Here is a 19,638-nt window from a genome sequence, read left to right as displayed (position 1 = left end):
CATGAAAAATTGCTCCTTGAAATCAGTTCTGAACTTGCCCCTTACCTGTTTTTTTAAAAATTCATTCTCGGGACGTGGGTGTCACTGGCAAGGCCAGCATTTATTGCCCATTTCTAGTTGCCCTGAGAAGGTGGTGGTGGGCTGCCTTCTTTGAGCAGTTCGATACAACTGAGTGGCTTGATAGGCCACTTCAGAGGGCGGTTAAGAGTCACGTTAGTGTGGGCTGGACGGATAGGCCAGGACGGCAGGTTTCCTTCCTGAAAGGACATTAGTGAACCAGTTGAGTTTATACAACAATTCAACAGCTTCATGGTCACTTTTGCTGATACCAGCATTTTATTTTCAGATTTCTTTTTAAAACTGAATTGAAATTTTCAAACTGCTGTGGTGGGATTTGAACTTACGTTCTCTGGAGTATTAGTCCAGGTCTCTGGATTGCTAGTCCAGCACTGAACCCCTAGGTATGACTCCAGCCAGTGGAGAGATTTCCCCCGATCCCTATTGACCTCAATTTTACTAGGGCTCCTTGATGCCACACTCGGTCAAATGCTGCCTTGATGTCAAGGGCAGTCGCTCTCGCCTCACCTCTGGAATTCAGCTCTTTTGCCCATGTTCTACCAAGGCTGTAATGAGGTGTGGAGCCAAGTAGTCCTGGCGGAACCCAAACTGAGCATCGGTGAGCTGGTTATTGGTAAGTAAGTGCCGCTTGATAACACTGTCGACGACACCTTCCATCACTTTGATGATGATTGAGAGTAGGCTGATGGGGCAGTAATTGGCCAGATTGGATTTGTCCTGGTTTTGTGGACGGACATAATTTTAACCATGTGTGTATTGTAACCAGCAAGAAATGAAACACTTTCATGAAAGATGGATTATGTTATTAACCTTTGCTGGGCAGAGTGCACACAGGGTTAAAATTAGATTCACTTGAAAATCTTTAGCTGCTAATGTTCCTTTATGTCCTATGCTGAACATCAGAAAGTCTAGATTTTGAATAAAAGGAATAGCATTAATTCCTATTCTGACCATTCTCTACTGAACAGTACTGAACATTTTTATTTCTATAGCAAGATCTAAATCTTGTAAGCCTTCCACTATTGACTTAATAGGAAAACTTGTTGAAGAGTCTGTTTAAGATGATGTATATGTTTGTCTTTCACCTGCTTATGCTTTTATAAGATTTTTATATAAATGTAGTCTGATTTGTTACAAACTCTTCCAGGAAAGTGTCTATAATAGTTTTGTCAATACCATGAAAACAATACATTGGTCTTTATGCATTACTTTAGACTTCCATTCTAAAATTATACTGCACCCTTTGATGCTTGTTGTGTTGCTCGCCAAATGCATGTAAAATGATTACTGCCGTAAAAAAAAATCTTATTGAGCCTGTTAAGTTTGACAGAATTTTTTTAAGGAAACCCATTAATCCTCCTATTGTTTAGCCATTGTCTATTGAAGTATTAGGGATGTTGGGGAAAGAGAGAGACAGACAATCTGCTTGCTTCACCTGAATTATAGCTTTGTGCTAGCTGTTCACAGAATGGTGTTGATGGTACGTGAACAGGCACTGTTGCTTGGAGGACACATTTGAGTCCAGGGAATAGTGGAAAAGACTAAATAGGCATCTCTGTAATTGCTTTTATCACATATCCAAGTTCCAATTCGCTTACTGTTGCTCCTCTGTTTGTAGGATGAAAAGTTGTTGTTGGAACAAAAGCTTGGAAAAACTGAGGAAGACCTTACCAGGCAATTAAATTGCACACAACAGGTACACTGAAGTTTCACCAATAAGTTTCCAGAATCTTACTGAATTTTCACTTAATGTCTTTGACATACATTCAAGAAGACTTTTACGTGATTTGTTTAGCCTAGTGTACTTTCATAATTTACTTCAGTTCCCCAACTTCAAAAATCTCTGGAATGTAATAACATTTTCTTAATTCAGTTTAGCAGAATTGTAAGTTAAAAGTAAACTATTCAGTAAAATCACATGGTGTATAATTTAGAATGTGTGTTCATTGGTAACTGCAGTGAGTTCCTTTTTGAGGATATGTTGTTTTCTAATCCCCCTCCCTGTTTTTCTGACCTCTTCTTTTTATTAGGTGGCAATAAGACAGCAGTAATAAGGTTTCTCATGAAACTTATCCTAGTTGCTAGAATACAGAAAGACTTACAGAAATTGTACTTCTGGTCCCTCCAGGCATATGTGACTTTGGTTGAAAGTGAGTGGATGAGCTGCTTCCAAGCTTTTTCTCTACCACTCTTGAGCTGGTCACTAGGAGTTAAATGAGAGTAGCCTGGCAATAATGACCTTTCCATTTTTTTCTCCTTTCTGGGGAAGTACCTGGGCTGTGCACACTATAACAGCATGGCTTTGGGGAAGGGCTTTGAAAATGTATCCCACCTGTTGACTGCTTGTTGCTTCAATGCACAATACACCCTATCGTTGGATTCTGTGGAATGCAAGTCCAATAAAAATGTTCAACTGCAGGTCATTTGTATAACCTGCTAATGTGCATTTATTTGTATATATCCCATTATGGATTTATTTACATATAGTTTAAATGTAAACTCTGGGTGCAACAACATGAAAATGCAGGAAAGACATTATAATTTAAATTCTTGATTTAATTTTTTCCAGTTGCTTTCCGATTTGGTTACTATGTACCAGACTACTGTCATGTTTTTGTTACATAGTTTGTAACTGAGTATAAGTTGATCCTTGTGAAATTTTATTTAGGCTTTGTCAGAAAAGAGTAGTGAACTAGACAGGTTGCGAAATGAATGGACAACACATACAGCAACAATAAATGACCGGTATTCTCAAGAACTAACAACTGAGAGAGAAAAGTCACACCAGGTAAGTCACTTTTTTATGGGGTGAGGGGTGGTGACATTTTGTTGCAATGAACAGGGAGGTATGTTCAGTTCTGACAATCAAGGGTGCGACCACCGGCACGTTCTTGGTAGGAAAGTTGCCCATGAAGTCCCACTCTTATGGATGCCATACTACTCGCCCTGTAAGGGATGGATTTTGCGGGGGGTCAGCAAACGTGATCGGTGGCGGGCGAGGTGGGAAAGTTTTTTTACCCCAACGGGTCGGGACCCCGCTGTGAACCCGCCGCCACGCGCCTTTATCAAATGTCGGGTCTGTCAGTGCTGAGCAGACCTGACACACAGCAGTGGGGGAGGCAATTAAAATCATTAGTGGCTTGTTTACAGCTACTTATCAATGTTTTTTTCCTAGCTTTTGGATTTGACAGGTTGCCCACCAGTTTCGCACTGTGCCTAGACCTCGTCTGTGAAGCTGAGGCGGGAGGTCAGTGGCCATTGAATCAGCTGAGGAGCTGATAGCTTCAAATGTCAAGTCAAAGCTCCCAGCTGATTGAGACATGTTCCCTTAACCACTAGGTTCTCTAAACTGCATTTCCACTACAGATTCAGGAAGCTGCAAGTCTTTACACAAGTCTCCATCCAGTCTGACCTCATTACCTCTGCCACTATTGATAGATCGCTTCTGTCATCTCTACTTCACCTGCCATCTATTCCATCAGCATGGGTGTCCTTGGAACTTTCTTACTTTGGTCCTCAGAATCCCACCACGATCAGCCCCAACACCAGCAGCACCAACAATAACACCAACCTTCACCGCAATCAATTGATTCTGCACAGGGCTTCAGCACCCGACCACATTGCTGCCCAGGAAGCCAGGGATGGCCTCACCATGGCCACATTTACTTCACTTGACGACTTACACCCTGGCTGCCCCATGATGCGCCAGGTTGGCACCACCCAACACCAACACCATAAAGCATCCCTACAATGCCCAAGCCATCCCTTTCACACTCATCACTATTGCGGGAGGTACCGTTATGTCTCACCATTCACTGCAACTCACTAAGCCACTTCCAAAGGTGCACACAAATCTGTCCTCAAGAACGCAAAGTGTTGAAAATAAAGGTTTCAAAGTTTGACACCACATTAACAGAAACTTTACAATAACATTGCATAAAACACCCAAGTGCCTACCCTTGTGTGTTGTTAGTTGGTATGATTGCACTAAGATGAGTGTAAGCGTGAGGGGTAGCTAGTGAGATGGGGATGTGATAATGTAGGCAGAGAGGGATGGGTGGAGGTGCAAGGTAAGTTGGTGTGAGTAAGGATGTGCAGGAGTAGGGTAGGGAAGGCAGAGTGATGGGGTTGTGATGAGAGGCACAGCAGGATAAAGTTGAGTGTGGCTTTGTACTAACGTTTTGTGATCTAATGAGATCATTGCGGCACTACACCCAGGTCCTCCTGACCACATCCCTGCTTGTGCCCTCCTCTGCAATGTGCAACCAGGCTGTGTTGATTTCCTGGGGAGACTCACCGGCAGCAGAGGCAGCGAGAGCGGCCCTGGTTGGAGACCGAGCGCAGAGACTGAGTGCGGTTTAAACTGAGTGCTGCGAGTTAGGAATTGGTTCATACTTTACACCGAGAAAAGAGTCCGAGAGCGGGAGCAGGCAAACAACAACAACTGCAAAACCCATAAAGTGACGTCACAACCAGGGAAGGAGCTGATTGGTAAGTAGGACCTGGTGAGTATTTCTACAGTCCAGTCATTAAAGTCAAAGTAAGGTCTCTAGTTTAGAGTAAGTAGTGTGTAAAGTGAAGCAAGGTCCCTAGTGTATTTAATATTCTTTAATTTAAAGGCAGTAAAGGGAGTAAATTAGGGTAGGACATGGCAGGGCAGCTCGGCAGCGTGGAGTGCTCCTCCTGTGCTATGTGTAAGAAATCACACAACACCAGGTTATAGTCCAACAGCTTTATTTGAAATCACCACCTAACGAAGGAGCAGCGCTCCGAAAGCTTAAGTGGAGAGATGCATAAAAACACAGCTTATATAGTCAGGGAATAATGTCAGATGTTTACAGGTAATCTTTCTAACTACCATTTATCACACCTCGGCAGAGAGATAATCACAGCAATCAAAGGTGTAAATGGTGTCCAAAGAGGTCAGTCAGGAAAACATTACATCAGAGAACAATGAGGTGGGGTCACAAGGGTTCAAATGTTGCAGATGCTGGGGTCTGTATGAAAAACAAAAAAACAGACAAAAAACATTTTTTTTTGCTGGAAATCACAGCAGGTCCAGCTGCATCTGTGGAGAGAACAAGCCAACGACGACTCGAGTCTGGATGACCCTACGTCAGGTGGGGTTACATGTAGCGTGACATGAACCCAAGATCTCGGTTGAGGCCGTCCTCATGGGTGCGGAACTTGGCTATCAGTTTCTGCTCGACGATTTTGCGTTGTCGTGTGTCTCGAAGGCCGCCTTGGAGAATGCTTACCCGAAGATCGGAGGCTGAATGTCCTTGACTGCTGAAGTGTTCCCCGACTGGGAGGGAACACTCCTGCCTGGCGATTGTTGCACGGTGTCCGTTCATCCGTTGTCGCAGTGTCTGCATGGTCTCGCCGATGTACCATGCTCCGGGGCATCCTTTCCTGCAACATATGAGGTAGACAACGTTGGCCGAGTCACATGAGTATGTACCATGTACCTGGTGGGTGGTGTCCTCACGTGTGATGATGGTATCTGTGTTGATGATCTGGCATGTCTTGCAGAGGTTGCTGTGGCAGGGTTGTGTAGTGTCGTGGTCGCTGTTCTCCTGAAAGCTGGGTAATTTGCTGCGAATGATGGTCTGTTTGAGGTTAGGCGGCTGTTTGAAGGCGAGTAGTGGAGGCGTGGGGATGGCCTTAGCGAGGTGTTCGTCGTCATCGATGACATGTTGAAGGCTGCGAAGAACATGGCGTAGTTTCTCCGCTCCGGGGAAGTACTGGACGACGAAGGGTACTCTGTTGGTTGTGTCCCGTGTTTGTCTTCTGAGGAGGTCTATGCGATTTTTCGCTGTGGCCCGTCGGAACTGTCGATCGACGAGTCGAGCGTCATATCCCGTTCTTACGAGGGCGTCTTTCAGCGTCTGTAGGTGTCCATCGTGTTCCTCCTCGTCTGAGCAGATCCTGTGTATTCGCAGGGCTTGTCCATAGGGGATGGCTTCTTTAACGTGGTTAGGGTGGAAGCTGGAGAAGTGGAGCATCCTGAGGTTGTCCGTGGGCTTGCGGTAGAGTGAAGTGCTGAGGTGTCCGTCTTTGATGGAGATTCGTGTGTCCAAGAATGAAACCGATTCTGAGAAGTAGTCCATGGTGAGTTTGATGGTGGGATGGAACTTGTTGATGTTATCGTGTAGTCTTTTCAGTGATTCTTCGCCGTGGGTCCATAGGAAGAAAATGTCGTCGATGTATCTGGTGTATAGCGTTGGTTGGAGGTCCTGTGCAGCGAAGAAGTCTTGCTCGAAGTTGTGCATGAAGATGTTGGCGTATTGGGGTGCAAATTTGGTCCCCATGGCTGTTCCGTGTGTTTGGGTAAAGAACTGTTTGTCGAAGGTGAAGACATTGTGGTCAAGGATGAAGCGGATGAGTTGTAGGATGGCGTCTGGAGATTGGCTGTTGGTGTTGAGTACTGAGGCTGTCGCAGCGATGCCGTCATCGTGGGGGATACTGGTGTAGAGTGCCAAGACGTCCATCGTGGCGAGGAGTGTTCCTGGTTCAACTGGTCCGTGGGTGCTGAGTTTCTGTAAGAAGTCTGTAGTGTCACGACAGAAGCTGGGGGTTCCCTGTACGATGGGTTTCAGGATGCCCTCGATGTATCCAGAGAGGTTCTCACACAGGGTTCCGTTGCCTGATACGATAGGACGTCTGGGTGTGTTGGCTTTGTGTATCTTTGGGAGGCAGTAGAAGTCTCCCACGCGGGGAGTACGTGGGATGAGAGCGCGTAGGATGCTTTGAAGGTCTGGATCGAAGGTCTTGATCAGTCTGTTGAGTTGGCGGGTGTGTTCTTTGGTCGGATCTGCGGGTAACTGTCTGTAGTGTTCCTGGTTGTCCAGTTGTCGGTACGCTTCTTTGCAATAGTCCGTTCTGTTCTGTATGACGATGGCTGCTCCTTTGTCTGCTGGTTTGATGACGATGTTGTGGTTGGTCTTGAGAGCGTGGATGGCGTTGCGTTGTGCTCGGGTGGCATTCTGGACTGTCTTGTGAGTGCAGCTGATGAATCTGGCGTTGATGCATCTCCTGACAGCTTGAGCATACATGTCAAGCTTAGGGCAGCGACCCTCCGGAGGGGTCCAATTTGACTCTTCTTCGGTTGCTGCACCGCGGATCCCTCTGTCTGCTGGTCCGGATCATTGATTGTCTCATTGGGTTCGCTGCTGACATCTTGGGATTTGTGGAAGAATTCCCAGAGCCTCATTCTCCTGATGAATTCCTCTGTGTCTGCTGCGAGACCGATGGGGTCCATTTTGGTGGTGGGGCAGAAATTGAGCCCTCGGCTGAGAACTTCAATTTCGTCTGGTTGATGGGTGTGGTCGGACAGGTTGACGATGGACTTCCCTGTGGTTTCAACCGTGGTACCGGGGGAGGCTTGGTTGCTGCTGCTGGTGATGCCGAGTTTCTCAAGCTTCCTGTTCTTGGTGTGCATGTAGGCAGCGTAGTTCCGTTGCCTCGTCTGTTTGGCAGTGTCTCGTAACTGGTCTGCTGTGTCCTGAGGACAGGCTGAGAACATGGACTCCATCTTGGTTTCGAGGTTGCGGCGTCTGCTGTAGAGCTGGTGTACGAGATGGTTGAGGAGTGTGCGAGAGGTACGACGGCAGAGTCTCTCAGCGTAGTCTGTGTTGTAGGTCGACTTGCGTGGGTTCGTGATCCGTAGTCCTTTCGGGATCTTGTCTGCTTTCTTGCATCTCTGTAGAAACTTGATGTCTGTCTCAATATGCGCGATCTTCTTGGAGATCCTCTCCACTTTGAGCCGGCAGTTTGTGGTGTCGATAGTAGCCATGGTGTGGAGATGCCGGTGTTGGACTGGGGTGGACAAATGTAAGAAATCACACAACACCAGGTTATAGTCCAACAGCTTTATTTGAAATCACAAGCTTTCGGAGCGCTGCTCCTTCGTCAGGTGAAGTGGAGAGATGCATAAAAACACAGCTTATACAGTCAGAGAATAATGTCAGATGTTTACAGGTAATCTTTCTAACTGCCATTTATCACACCTCGGCAGAGAGATAATCACAGCAATCAAAGGTGTAAATGGTGTCCAAACAGGTCAGTCAGGAAAACATTACATCAGAGAACAATGAGGTGGGGTCACAAGGGGTCAAATGTTGCAGATGCTGGGGTGTGTATGAAAAACAAAAAAAAGACAAAAAACATTTTTTTTGCTGGAAATCACAGCAGGTCCGGCCGCATCTGTGTGGAGAGAACAAGCCAACGACGACTCGAGTCTGGATGACCCTACGTCAGGTGGGGTTACATGTAGCGTGACATGAACCCAAGATCTCGGTTGAGGCCGTCCTCATGGGTGCGGAACTTGGCTATCAGTTTCTGCTCGACGATTTTGCGTTGTCGTGTGTCTCGAAGGCCGCCTTGGAGAATGCTTACCCGAAGATCGGAGGCTGAATGTCCTTGACTGCTGAAGTGTTCCCCGACTGGGAGGGAACACTCCTGCCTGGCGGTTGATGCGCGGTGCCCGTTCATTCGTTGTCGCAGTGTCTGCATGGTCTCGCCGATGTACCATGCTCCAGGGCATCCTTTCCTGCAACACGGGACACAACCAACAGAGTTTCATAGAAACATAGAAGATAAGAGCAGGAGTAGGCCATACAGCCCCTCGAGCCTGCTCCGCCATTTAATGAGATCATGGCTGATCATCCAAATTCAGTACCCTGTCCCTGCTTTCTCCCCATATCCCTTTAGCCTTATCACAGAATCACAGAAATCCCACAGTGCAGATAGAGGCCATTTCGGCCCATCGAGCCTGCACCGACACATATCCCACCCGATCCCCGTAACCCCTACACCAACACATATCCCACCCTATCCCTGTAACCCCATGTATTTAATCCCCCTAACACTAAGGGTCAATTTATCATAGCCAATCAACCTAACCCGCACATCTTTGGACTGTGGGAGGAAACCGGAGCACCCGGAGAAAACCCACGCAAACACGGGGAGAATGTGCAAACTCCACACAGTCACCCGAGGCCGGATTCGAACCCGGGTCCCTGGCGCTGTGAGGCAACAGTGCTGACCACTATGCCACCGTGCTGAAATATATCTAACTCCTTCTTGAATATATTTAATGAATTGGCCTCAACTGCCTTGTGTGGTAGAGAATTCCACAGGTTCACCACTCTCTGGGTGAAGAAATTTCTCCTCATCTCAGTCCTAACTGGCTTACCCCTTATCCTTAGACTGTGACCCCTGGTTCTGGACTTCCCCCACCATCCGGAACATCCTTCCTGCATCTAGTCCGTCTAGTCCTATTAGAATTTTATAAGTTTCAATGAGATCCCCTCTCATTCTTCTAAACTCCAGCGAATATAAGCCTAATCGACCCAATCTCTCTTCATAAGTCATTCCTGCCATCCCAGGTATCAGTCTGGTGAATCTTCGCTGCACTCCCTCCATGGCAAGAACATCCTTCCTTCGATAAGGTGACCAAAACTGCACACAATACTCAAGGTGTGGTCTCACCAAGGCCCTGTACAACTGCAGCAAGACATCCTTGCTCCTGTACTCGAATCCTCTCGCTATGAAGGCCAACATTCCATTTGCTTTCTTAACCGCCTGCTGCACCTGCATGCTTTCCTTCAGCGACTGGTGCACAAGGACACCCAGGTCTCGTTGCACTTCCCCTTCTCCCAATCTGTTGCCATTCAGATAATAATCTGCCTTCCTGTTTTTGCCACCAAAGTGGATAACCTCACATTTATCCACATTATACTGCATCTGCCCAATAACCCAACCTGTCCAAATCATACTGGAGTTTCTCTGCATCCTCCTCACAGCACACACGTCCACCCAGCTTTGTGTCGTCTGCAAACTTGGAGATATTACATCTAGTTCCCTTCTAGATCATTAATATATATTGTGAATAGCTGGGGTCCTAGCACCGATCCCTGCGGTACCCCACTAGTCACTGCCTGCTACTCGGAAAAAGACCTGTTTATTCCAACACTTTGCTTCCTGTCTGCCAACCAGTTCTCTATCCAAGTCAGTACCTTACCCCCAATCCCATGTGCTTTAACTTTGCTCGCTAATCTCTTATGCGGGACCTTATCGAAAGCCTTCTGAAAGTCCAAATACACCACATCCACTGGTTCTCCCTTATCTATTTTACTAGTTACATCCTCAAAAAATTCCAGTAGATTACTCAAGCATGATTTACCTTTTGTAAATCCATGTTGACTTTGTCCGACCCTGTCACTGTCTTCCAAGTGCTCTGCTATTACACCTTTTATAATGGACTCTAGCATTTTCCCCACCACCGATGTCAGGCTTCTCTCTACCACCTTTTTTAAATAGTGGGGTTTCATTAGCTACCCTCCAATCCATGGGAACTGTGCCAGAGTCTAAAGAATTTTGGAAGATGACCAGCAATGCATCTACTATTTCTAGGGCCACTTCCTTAAGTACCCTAGGATGTAGATTATCAGGCCCGGGGGATTTATCGGCCTTGAATCCGATCAATTTCCCTAAAGCCATTTCTCTACAAATACCGATTTCATTCAATTCCTCCCTCTCATTAGACCCTATGTTCCCTGACATCTCTGGGAGGTTATTTGTGTCCTACTTTGTGAAGACAGAACCAAAGTATGTGTTTAATTGCTCAGCCATTTCTTTGTTCCCCATTATAAATTCCCCTGATTCTGACTGCAAGGGACCTACGCTGGACTTCACCAATCCTTTTCTCTTCACATACCTATAGAAGCTTTTACAGTCAGTTTTTATGTTCCCTGCAAGCTTACTCTCATACTCTATTTTCCCCCTCTTAATTAATCCTTTTGTCCTCCTTTGCTGAATCCTAAACTGCTCCCAATCCTCAGGTTCGCAGCTTTTTCTGGCCAATTTGTATGTCCTCCCCTTGGATCTTATGCTATCCTTAATTTCCCTTGCTAGCCACGGTTGCGCCACCTTTTTTGTTTTATTTTTATGCCAGACACGGATGAACAAATTCTGCAGTTCATCCATGCAATCTTTAAATGTTTGCCATTGCCTATCCATCGTCACCCCTTTAAGTAATGTTCCCCAATCCATCCTAGCCAACTCGCGCCTCATACCATCGTAGTTTCCTTTATTTAAATTCAGGACACTAGTCTCTGAGTCAACTACTTCACTCTCCATCTTAATGAAGAATTCTATCATATTATGATCGCTCCTCCCCAAGGGGCCTCGCACAACAAGATTGTTAATTAATCCTTTCTCATTACATAATACCCAATCTAAGATGGCCTGATCTCTCGTTGGTTCCTTGACATATTGGTCCAGGAAACCATCCCATGTACACTCTAGGAATTCCCCCTCAACAGTATTGTTACTAATTTGGTTAGCCCAATCTATCCCATGATAACTGCTGTGCCCTTATTGCACGCGTCTCTAATTTCCCATTTAATGCCATCCCTAACCTCAGCATTACTGTTTGGGGGTCTGTATACAACTCCCACTAACGTTTTCTGTCCCTCGGTATTTGTCAGCTCTACCCATACAGATTCCACATCATCAGAGCTAATATCCTTCCTTACTATTGTGTTAATCTCCTCTTTAACCAGCAATGCTACCCCACCTCCTTTTCCTTTTTGCCTGTCCTTCCTGAATATTGAATACCCCTGGATGTTGAATTCCCAGCCTTGGTCACCTTGGATCCAAGTCTCCGTAATCCCAATTATATCATATCCGTTTACATCAATTTGCACAGCTAATTCATCCACCTTATTACGAATGCTCCTCTCATTAAGACACAAAGCCTTGAGGCTTGTTTTTTTAACACTCTTAGTCCTTTTAGAATTATAATTTACTGTGGCCCTGTTTGACTTACACCCTTGATTTCTCTGCCTTCTGCTTTTGCTTTTCTCCTTCCTGTCTTTTGCTTCTATCCTTGCTTCCCTTTCCTCTGTCTCCCTGCACAGGTTCCCAACCCCCTGCCATTTTAGTTTAAACCCTCCCCAACAGCACTAGCAAACACTCCCCCTAGGACATCGGTCCCGGTCCTGCCCAGGTGCAAACCGTCCAGTTTGTACTGGTCCCACCTCCCCCAGAACCGGTTCCAATGTCCCAGGAATTTAAATCCCTCCTCCTTGCACCATTCCTCTAGCCACGTATCCATCTGAAATATCCTTCTATTTCTACTCTGACTAGCATGTGGCACTGGTAGCAATCCTGAGATTACTACCTTTGAGGTCCTATTTTTTAATTTACCTCCTAACTCCCTATATTCAGCTTTAAGACCTCATCCCATTTTTTACCTATATCGTTGGTACCTATATGAACCACGACAATTGACTGTTCACCCTCCCCCTCCAGAATGCCCTGCAGCCGCTCCGAGACATCCTTGACCCTTGCACCAGGGAGGCAACACACCATCCTGGAGTCTCGTTTGCAACCGCAGAAATGCCTATCTATTCCCCTTATAATAGAATCCCCCATCACTATAGCTCTCCTGCTCTTTTTCCTCCCGTCCTGTGCAGCAGAACCACCCATGCTGCCAGGAAGTTGGCTGCTGCTGCCTTCCCCTGATAAGCCAGAAGGGGATGGCCACAGCTGGAGCTGTGGATGGAGTCACTGGAGCATCCGCGAAGCTGAAATCTTCGTGGATAGCACGTTTAACGAGATGGTCACACCGCAGGTAAAGAGTGCACAGGCAGACAGGAACATAAGAACATAAGAAATGGGAGCAGGAGTAGGCCAATCGGCCCCTCGAGCCTGCTCCACCATTCAATAAGATCATGGCTGATCTGATCCTAACCTCAAATCTTCTATCACTCTCCATCCCACCCGAACCCATGTGATCTCCCGGGAGAGGCGAAAAACCAGATAAAAAACCCAATGGCCAATTTGGGAGAAAAAATCTGGGAAATTCCTCTCCGACCCATCTAGGCGATCGAAACTCGTCCAGGAGATCACTCTGTCCCTATATTTTCTACAGTACTTACCTTCTGTAAAGGCGATCTCCACCCCAGCCAGGAACAGGAATAAAACCATCCCCTGAAATCTAACACAGAATTAGAACACAAGATGTAGGAGCAGAACCAGGCTACACGGCCCCTAGGCACGCTCCACTACCCACAGGGCCATGACCATTCCGAACCTAGACTCATGTCCAATTTCCTGCCCGTTCCCCGTAACCCTTAATTCCCTTTACTTCTAGGAAACTATCTATTTCTGTTTTAAATTTATTTAATGATGTAGCTTCCACAGCTTTCTGGGGCAGCAAATTCCACAAACCTACCACCCTCTGAGTGAAGAAGTTTCTCCTCATCTCAGTTTTGAAAGAGCAGCCCCTTATTCTAAGATTATGCCCCCTAGTTCTAGTTTCACCCATCATTGGGAACATCCTCACCGCATCCACCCGATCAAGCCCCTTCACAATCTTATATGTTTCAATAAGATCGCCTCTCATTCTTCTGAACTCCAATGAGTAGAGTCCCAATCTGCTCAACCTCTCCTCATATGACCACTCCCTCATCCCCGGGATTAACCGAGTGAACCTTCTTTGTACTGACTCGAGAGCAAGTATGTCTTTTCTTAAGTATGGACACCAAAACTGTATGCAGTATTCCAGGTGCGGTCTCACCAATACCTTGTATAACTGCTGCAATACCTCCCTGTTTTTATATTCTATCCCACTAGCAATAAAAGCCAACATTCCATTGGCCTTCTTGATCACTTGCTGCACCAGCATACTAACTTTTTGAGTTTCGTGCACCAGGACCCCCAGATCCCTTTGTACTACAGTACTTTCCAGTTTCTTGCCATTAAGATAATAACTTGCTCTATGATTTTTCCTGCCAAAGTGCATAACCTCACACTTTCCAGTATTGTATTGCATCTGCCAAATCTCTGCCCACTTACTTAGCCTGTCTATGTCACTTTGCAGGTTTTTTATGTCCTCCTCATTCACTACTTTCCCTCCCATCTTTGTATCATCTGCAAACTTTGATATGTTACACTCGGTCCCCTCCTCCAAATCGTTAATATAGATTGTAAAGAGTTGGGGACCCAGCACTGACCCCTGCGGAACACCGCTAGTTACTGATTGCCAGTCTGAGAATGAACCATTTATCCCAACTCTCTGCTTTCTGTTAGAGAGCCAATCCTCTATCCAGGGCAGAATATTACCCCCAATCCCGTGATTTTTTATCTTGAGCAATAATCTTTTGTGTGGCACCTTGTCAAATGCCTTTTGGAAGTCTAAATACACTACGTCCACTGGTTCTCCTTTATCCACCGTGTATGTTACTTCCTCAAAGAACTCCAGCAAATTTGTCAAACATGACTTCCCCTTCATAAAACCATGCTGAGTTTGTCCTATTAAATTATGTTTATCCAAATGTCCCGTTACTGTCTCCTTAATAATGGACTCTAACATTTTACCAACCACAGATGTTAGGCTAACAGGTCTATAGTTTCAAGCCGTCTGCCTACTACCCTTTTTAAATAAGTGTGTTACATTAGCAGTTTTCCAATCGGCCGGGACCTTTGCTGAGTCCAGGGAGTTTTGGAAAATTATTACCAATGCATCCACAATCCCTACCGCCACTTCCCTCAAGACCCTAGGATGTAAGCCATCAGGTCCAGGGGATTTATCCGGCTTGAGTCCCATTATTTTACCAAGTACCACTTCCTTAGTGATTTTAATCGTATTTAGCTCCTCTCCCCCTATAGCCCCCTGTTTGTCCAGTGTTGGGATATTCTTAGTGACCTCTACCGTAAAGACTGATACAAAATATTTGTTCAGCGTTTTTGCCATCTCCATGTTTCCCACCATTAATTTTCCAGTCTCATCCTCTAAGGGACCAACATTTACTTTAGCCACCCTTTTTCTTTTTATATAACTATAGAAACTTTTGCTATCTGTTTTTATATTTTTTGCTAATTTACTTTCATAATCTATCTTCCCTTTCTTAATCAATCTTTCAGTTATTTTTTGCTGTTTTTTAAAGACTTCCCAATCTTCTATCCTCCCACTAGATTTGGCTACCTTATATGCCCTTGTTTTTAGTCGGATACTATCCATAATTACTTTACTTAGCCACGGATGGCTATCTTTTCTTTTACACCCTTTTTTCCCTCAGTGGAATATATATTTTTTGGAAGTTGTAAAATAACTCCTTAAATGTACACCACTGATCATGTACCGTCTTACCCTTTAACCTATTTTCCCAGTCCACTCTAATCAATTCTGCTCTCATACCTTCATAGTCTCCTTTATTCAAGCTCAGCACGCTTGTTTGAGATCCAACCTTCTCACTCTCTACTTGAATATGGAATTCAACCATGTTATGGTCACTCATTCCAAGGGGATCCTTTACTAGGACATTTTTAATTAATCCTGTCTCGTTACACAGGACCAGATCTAAGGTTGCTTGCCCCCTGGTCGGTTCAGTTACATACTGCTCAAGAAACCCATCCCTAATACACTCAATGAACTCATCCTCAAGGCTGCTCTGCCCAATTTGATTTGTCCAGCTAATATGATAGTTAAAATCCCCCATAATTATAGCTGTTCCCTTATTACAACCTCAACTATTTCCTGATTAATACTCCGTCCAACAGAGTTGCAACTGTTCGGAGGCCTATAGACTACGCCCACTAGTGTTTTTTTCCCCTTATTATTCCTTATCTCCACCCAAACTGTTTCACTATCCTGCTCCTTTGACCCAGTATCATTTCTCTGTATTATACTGATTCCTTCCTTTATTAACATAGCCACCCCACCTCCCCTCCCTTCCTGCCTGTCCTTCCTGATTGTTAAATAACCTGGTATGTGATGTAAGAAAAAGGAGACTTACCATCAAGTAACTTTAAAGTAAGCTTTAAGTAACTTATAAACACACTATATACACAAGAGAGGTCTTTACCATGCCTCTGGTAGAAGCCTCTTACAATACTGAACAGACCAGTATTTATACCAGTCCAACAGGAAGTGACATATGACAGGAAGTGAGGTATGTACACAGTTCATAGTTCACAGGAAGTAATGACATAACTTCCCGGAAGTTATCATTTTTATCACATTCTTCCCTCCTGCAGGATTAGGAGGATGTGGTCTACCTTTTGGTCCGCAGCCGCCGAACAAGGAAGAGTCGCACCCGTTTGGATTCCCGTCGTAGAGGGTCGCTGGTCCGCTTACATGCGGTTGGCCATTGGTCAGAGTCTGTGTGGCCTGGATTGCCCTGTGAAGGGTCGGGGAGATCATGGCTTCGAGTACGAGCCCCAATAGGTTCAAAGTCGGACTGCCTCTGTTCAGAGGGAGGTGCAGAGCTGGTCTGTGGCGGATCAGTACTTTCATGCGCGGTACTGGGAGGGTCGCAACCTTGAGCACGGGGTTCTACCGGCACCAAGCTAGTTGGTGTCCGATCAGGATCCTGGAGAGGGGTACCCGATAGGTCCCAAGAGTTTCCTGGTGAAATGCCATCACCCGATGTCCCACTAGGTCCTGGTGGGCAGGGAGCCAGATCCCGTAATGATACGGTAGATTCTCGGCCGTCGGAATATCGTATGTTTGCATAGGTGGGGTTGGCATCGGTTAGTTCGACCTCGTCTACAAGAGGGTCATTTTTAGACGTCCGAACGTATCTTCGGAGTAATACAGGTCCAGGAGTAGTTAGCCATGACGGGAGTGATGTCCCATGAGATGAGCGACGCTGGAATCCAAAGAACCGCTCATGAGGCGTAGTCTTTGTGGCTGTAGAAAGCAGGGACCGTATAGAGTGCAATGCATCCGGAAGCACTGTTTCCCATTGCTGGTCTGGTAGGCCCCGAGATCTTAAAGCGAGACGTACGGAATTCCAGATGATACCGTTATACCTCTCTACCTGCCCATTTCCGATGGGATGGTATGGTGTTGTTTTGCTTGTAGCAATTCCCCGTTCTGAGAGGTAGTCCTTGAGTTCCCTTGACATAAAGGATGGACCCCGATCTGAGTGAATATAAGCCGGCATGCCACAGAGAGAAAATACCTGCTCAAGGCAGCAGATTACTGTGGACGCCAGCATATTGGAGCAGGGGAAGGCAAACGGAAAACGTGAATATTCGTCGATCATGGTGAGCAAATATGTGTTCCGAGTTGAAGAGGGCACTGGGCCCTTAAAATCGATGCTAAGCCGTTGCATCGGTTGGGTTGCATGTATGAGTATACCATCTGAGGGGCGGAAGAACTGAGGTTTTAATTCCGCACAAAGCCGGCATTCTGAGCATATTTTCTTTACATCTCCAGTGGAAAAAGGGAGATTCCGTGATCGTACGAAATGTAGCATGCGCGTAACGCCAGGATGACACAAACCATTGTGGACATCCATGAGAGTGGAGGATGACATAGTGGAGCAGAATGCCCGTGTGAGGGTGTCCGGGGCCACATTCTCCTTGCCAGGCCGATAGAGAATGGTATAACCAAAAGAGGCCAGTTCCATCCTCCAAAGTTGTATTTTATTATTCTTAATTTTGGTTCGTTTTCGATTATCGAGCATGAAGGCGACTGATCGTTGGTCCGTGATCAATGTAAAGTGCTGGCGAGCTAGAAAATGGTTCCACTTCCGTACTGCCTCTATGATGGCTGTGGCTTCTTTCTCAACCGGAGGATAATGTAGCTCGGCACCTTGTAAGGTCCTGGACATAAATGCTACAGGACGACCTTCCTGATTCAGAGTAGCCGAGATCGCCACCTCCGAGGCATCACATTCAACCACGAAAGGGAGATTCTCATCGATGGAGTGAAGAGCCGCTTTCTCCAACTGTTTTTTGAGAAGGTTAAAGGCTGCAACAGCCGCTGTTCCCAGTGGAAATGATCTAGCATGCAGCAAGGGTTGGATTTTGTCCGAAAAATGAGGAATCCATTTAGCGTAGTATGCAAACAGACCGAGAGCCCGACGTAAAGAAGCCGGATTCTTAGGTGACGGGAGCTCTTGGAGCGGGCGAAGTCTTTCTGGGTCTGGCTTAATGATACCATTGCCTACGCAGTAGCCAAGGATGTTGATGGTCGGTTGCGACTCAACAGATTTGGATTCATTCAGGGTCAAATTACGGCGATGGAGGGCATCCCGAAATTTTTGGAGGTTGGAGTCGTGTTCCTGTTGATCGTGACCTGCAATGGTAATGTTATCAAGATAGGGAAAAGTGTCCCTTAGGTTTTCCTGCTTAACCAGGCCATCCATTGCCCGTTGAAAGACAGCCACTCCATTAGTAACCCCGAATGGGAGGCGACGAAATTGGTACAGCCGTCCATTAGCCTCAAAGGCTGTGTACTGCTTATCTGAGACCTTCAAGGGTAACTGATGATAGGCACTTTTTAAATCGTAAGTTGAGAACACTTTGTATTCGGCCAGTTTATTAACCATATCATCAATGCGTGGCAATGGGTAGGCGTCCAAGTCGGTATATTGATTGATGGTTTGCGAATAATCGATGCATAGTCGCTGTTTGTGAGGTTTTAGAGGGTTCTTGACAATGACGACTTGAGCCCGCCAGGGCGACGAACATGGTTCAATGATATCCTCTGCTAGAAGTCGAGAGATTTCAGCCGCAATAAAAGATTGGTCTTCCTGATTAAAGCGCCGCGATTTCGTTATTATCGGTTGGCTTTGAGGCGGAATACTGGCAAATAATGAGGGTTCATCAAGTGAAGCTGCTGATAATGCACAAAATGGTAATTTAGACGGTATATTAGAAATAGTAAGTCCGGGTTTGGATCCACCAAACTCAATGGTGAGTTTCTTATGCTGTTTTTGGAAGTCCAGCCCTAAGAGGAGATCACTACATAAGTCCTTGAGCACCGAAAGTCGGGTGGAGGGATACATACGACCATGAAGTGTCATATCAACAACACAAAAGCCGGAGATTCTGGTATTAAGTGATGACTGGGCCATCGCAATTGCCTGGTCCGATGGGAAGACATGTAGTTTCAATTTCGCAACAATCTGTTCCTTAACGAAACTATCAGTACTTCCTGAGTCAATTAAGGCATCTAAGGTATGCCCTTTAATTGAAATTTTTGTGGCTGCATGAGACAGGTTCTGTGGGCAAGCAGCTGTAATTGGTGTCGTTGCACAGAGAGTGGCTAAAACTCTCGGTGTGCTTCTTCGGGAGAGAGCTCGAGAGGAAGCTTGATAGGTCCTAGCTGGAGCATCTTGATAGGCCCTAATTGGGGCAGCTCGGTAGGCCTTAGCTGGATTGGCCCTCGTAGAGGCCCTTGATAGGCAAACTTTAGCAAAGTGTCCTTTTTTCCCGCAATAACTGCAGATTGCATTGCGAGCAGGGCAGGTTTTCCTAGGGTGAAAAGCATCTCCACAAAAGAAGCATTCCTTCCTAGATTGCCAAGAGGCTGCTAAAGTGGGGTCGTCCTCCTCTTCTTCATCAGAATTATCAGAATTAGATTCCCCCATGATAGGGTTCACCTGAGACCGCTTGAATTGTCTGGTTGCAGCTACAGCAGCAGATCGAGATCTGGGCAGCTGATAGAGGTCTGCATTTCTCTTTGCCAAATCCAGTGAACAAGCTAGGTCAAAAGCTTTTTGTAGCTCAAGTGTTTTACTTTCTAGTAGACGCTGG

At 45.9% G+C, this 19,638-nt stretch overlaps 1 protein-coding gene across 2 annotated transcripts in view; it reads left to right on the top strand.

Moving 5' to 3' along the window:
* Positions 1 to 19,638, top strand: part of LOC147121913 (spindle assembly abnormal protein 6 homolog) — an 84,673-nt gene that overhangs the window by 16,310 nt on the left and 48,725 nt on the right. For both annotated transcript variants that reach the window (XM_085982478.1, XM_085982479.1), the window contains 2 exons: positions 1,697 to 1,774; positions 2,747 to 2,866. In XM_085982478.1, the coding sequence (XP_085838604.1) occupies positions 1,697 to 1,774; positions 2,747 to 2,866 (198 nt within the window). The remainder of the gene's footprint in view (positions 1 to 1,696; positions 1,775 to 2,746; positions 2,867 to 19,638) is intronic.

The sequence above is a fragment of the Somniosus microcephalus genome, chromosome 3, assembly GCF_052327205.1.
Source record: "Somniosus microcephalus isolate GS21.2 chromosome 3, FLI_Smic_1.0, whole genome shotgun sequence".
NCBI classification, from domain to species: Eukaryota; Metazoa; Chordata; class Chondrichthyes; order Squaliformes; family Somniosidae; genus Somniosus; species Somniosus microcephalus.
Note: the sequence above shows the minus strand (reverse complement) of the source record. Positions and strands in the feature narration are given on the sequence as shown.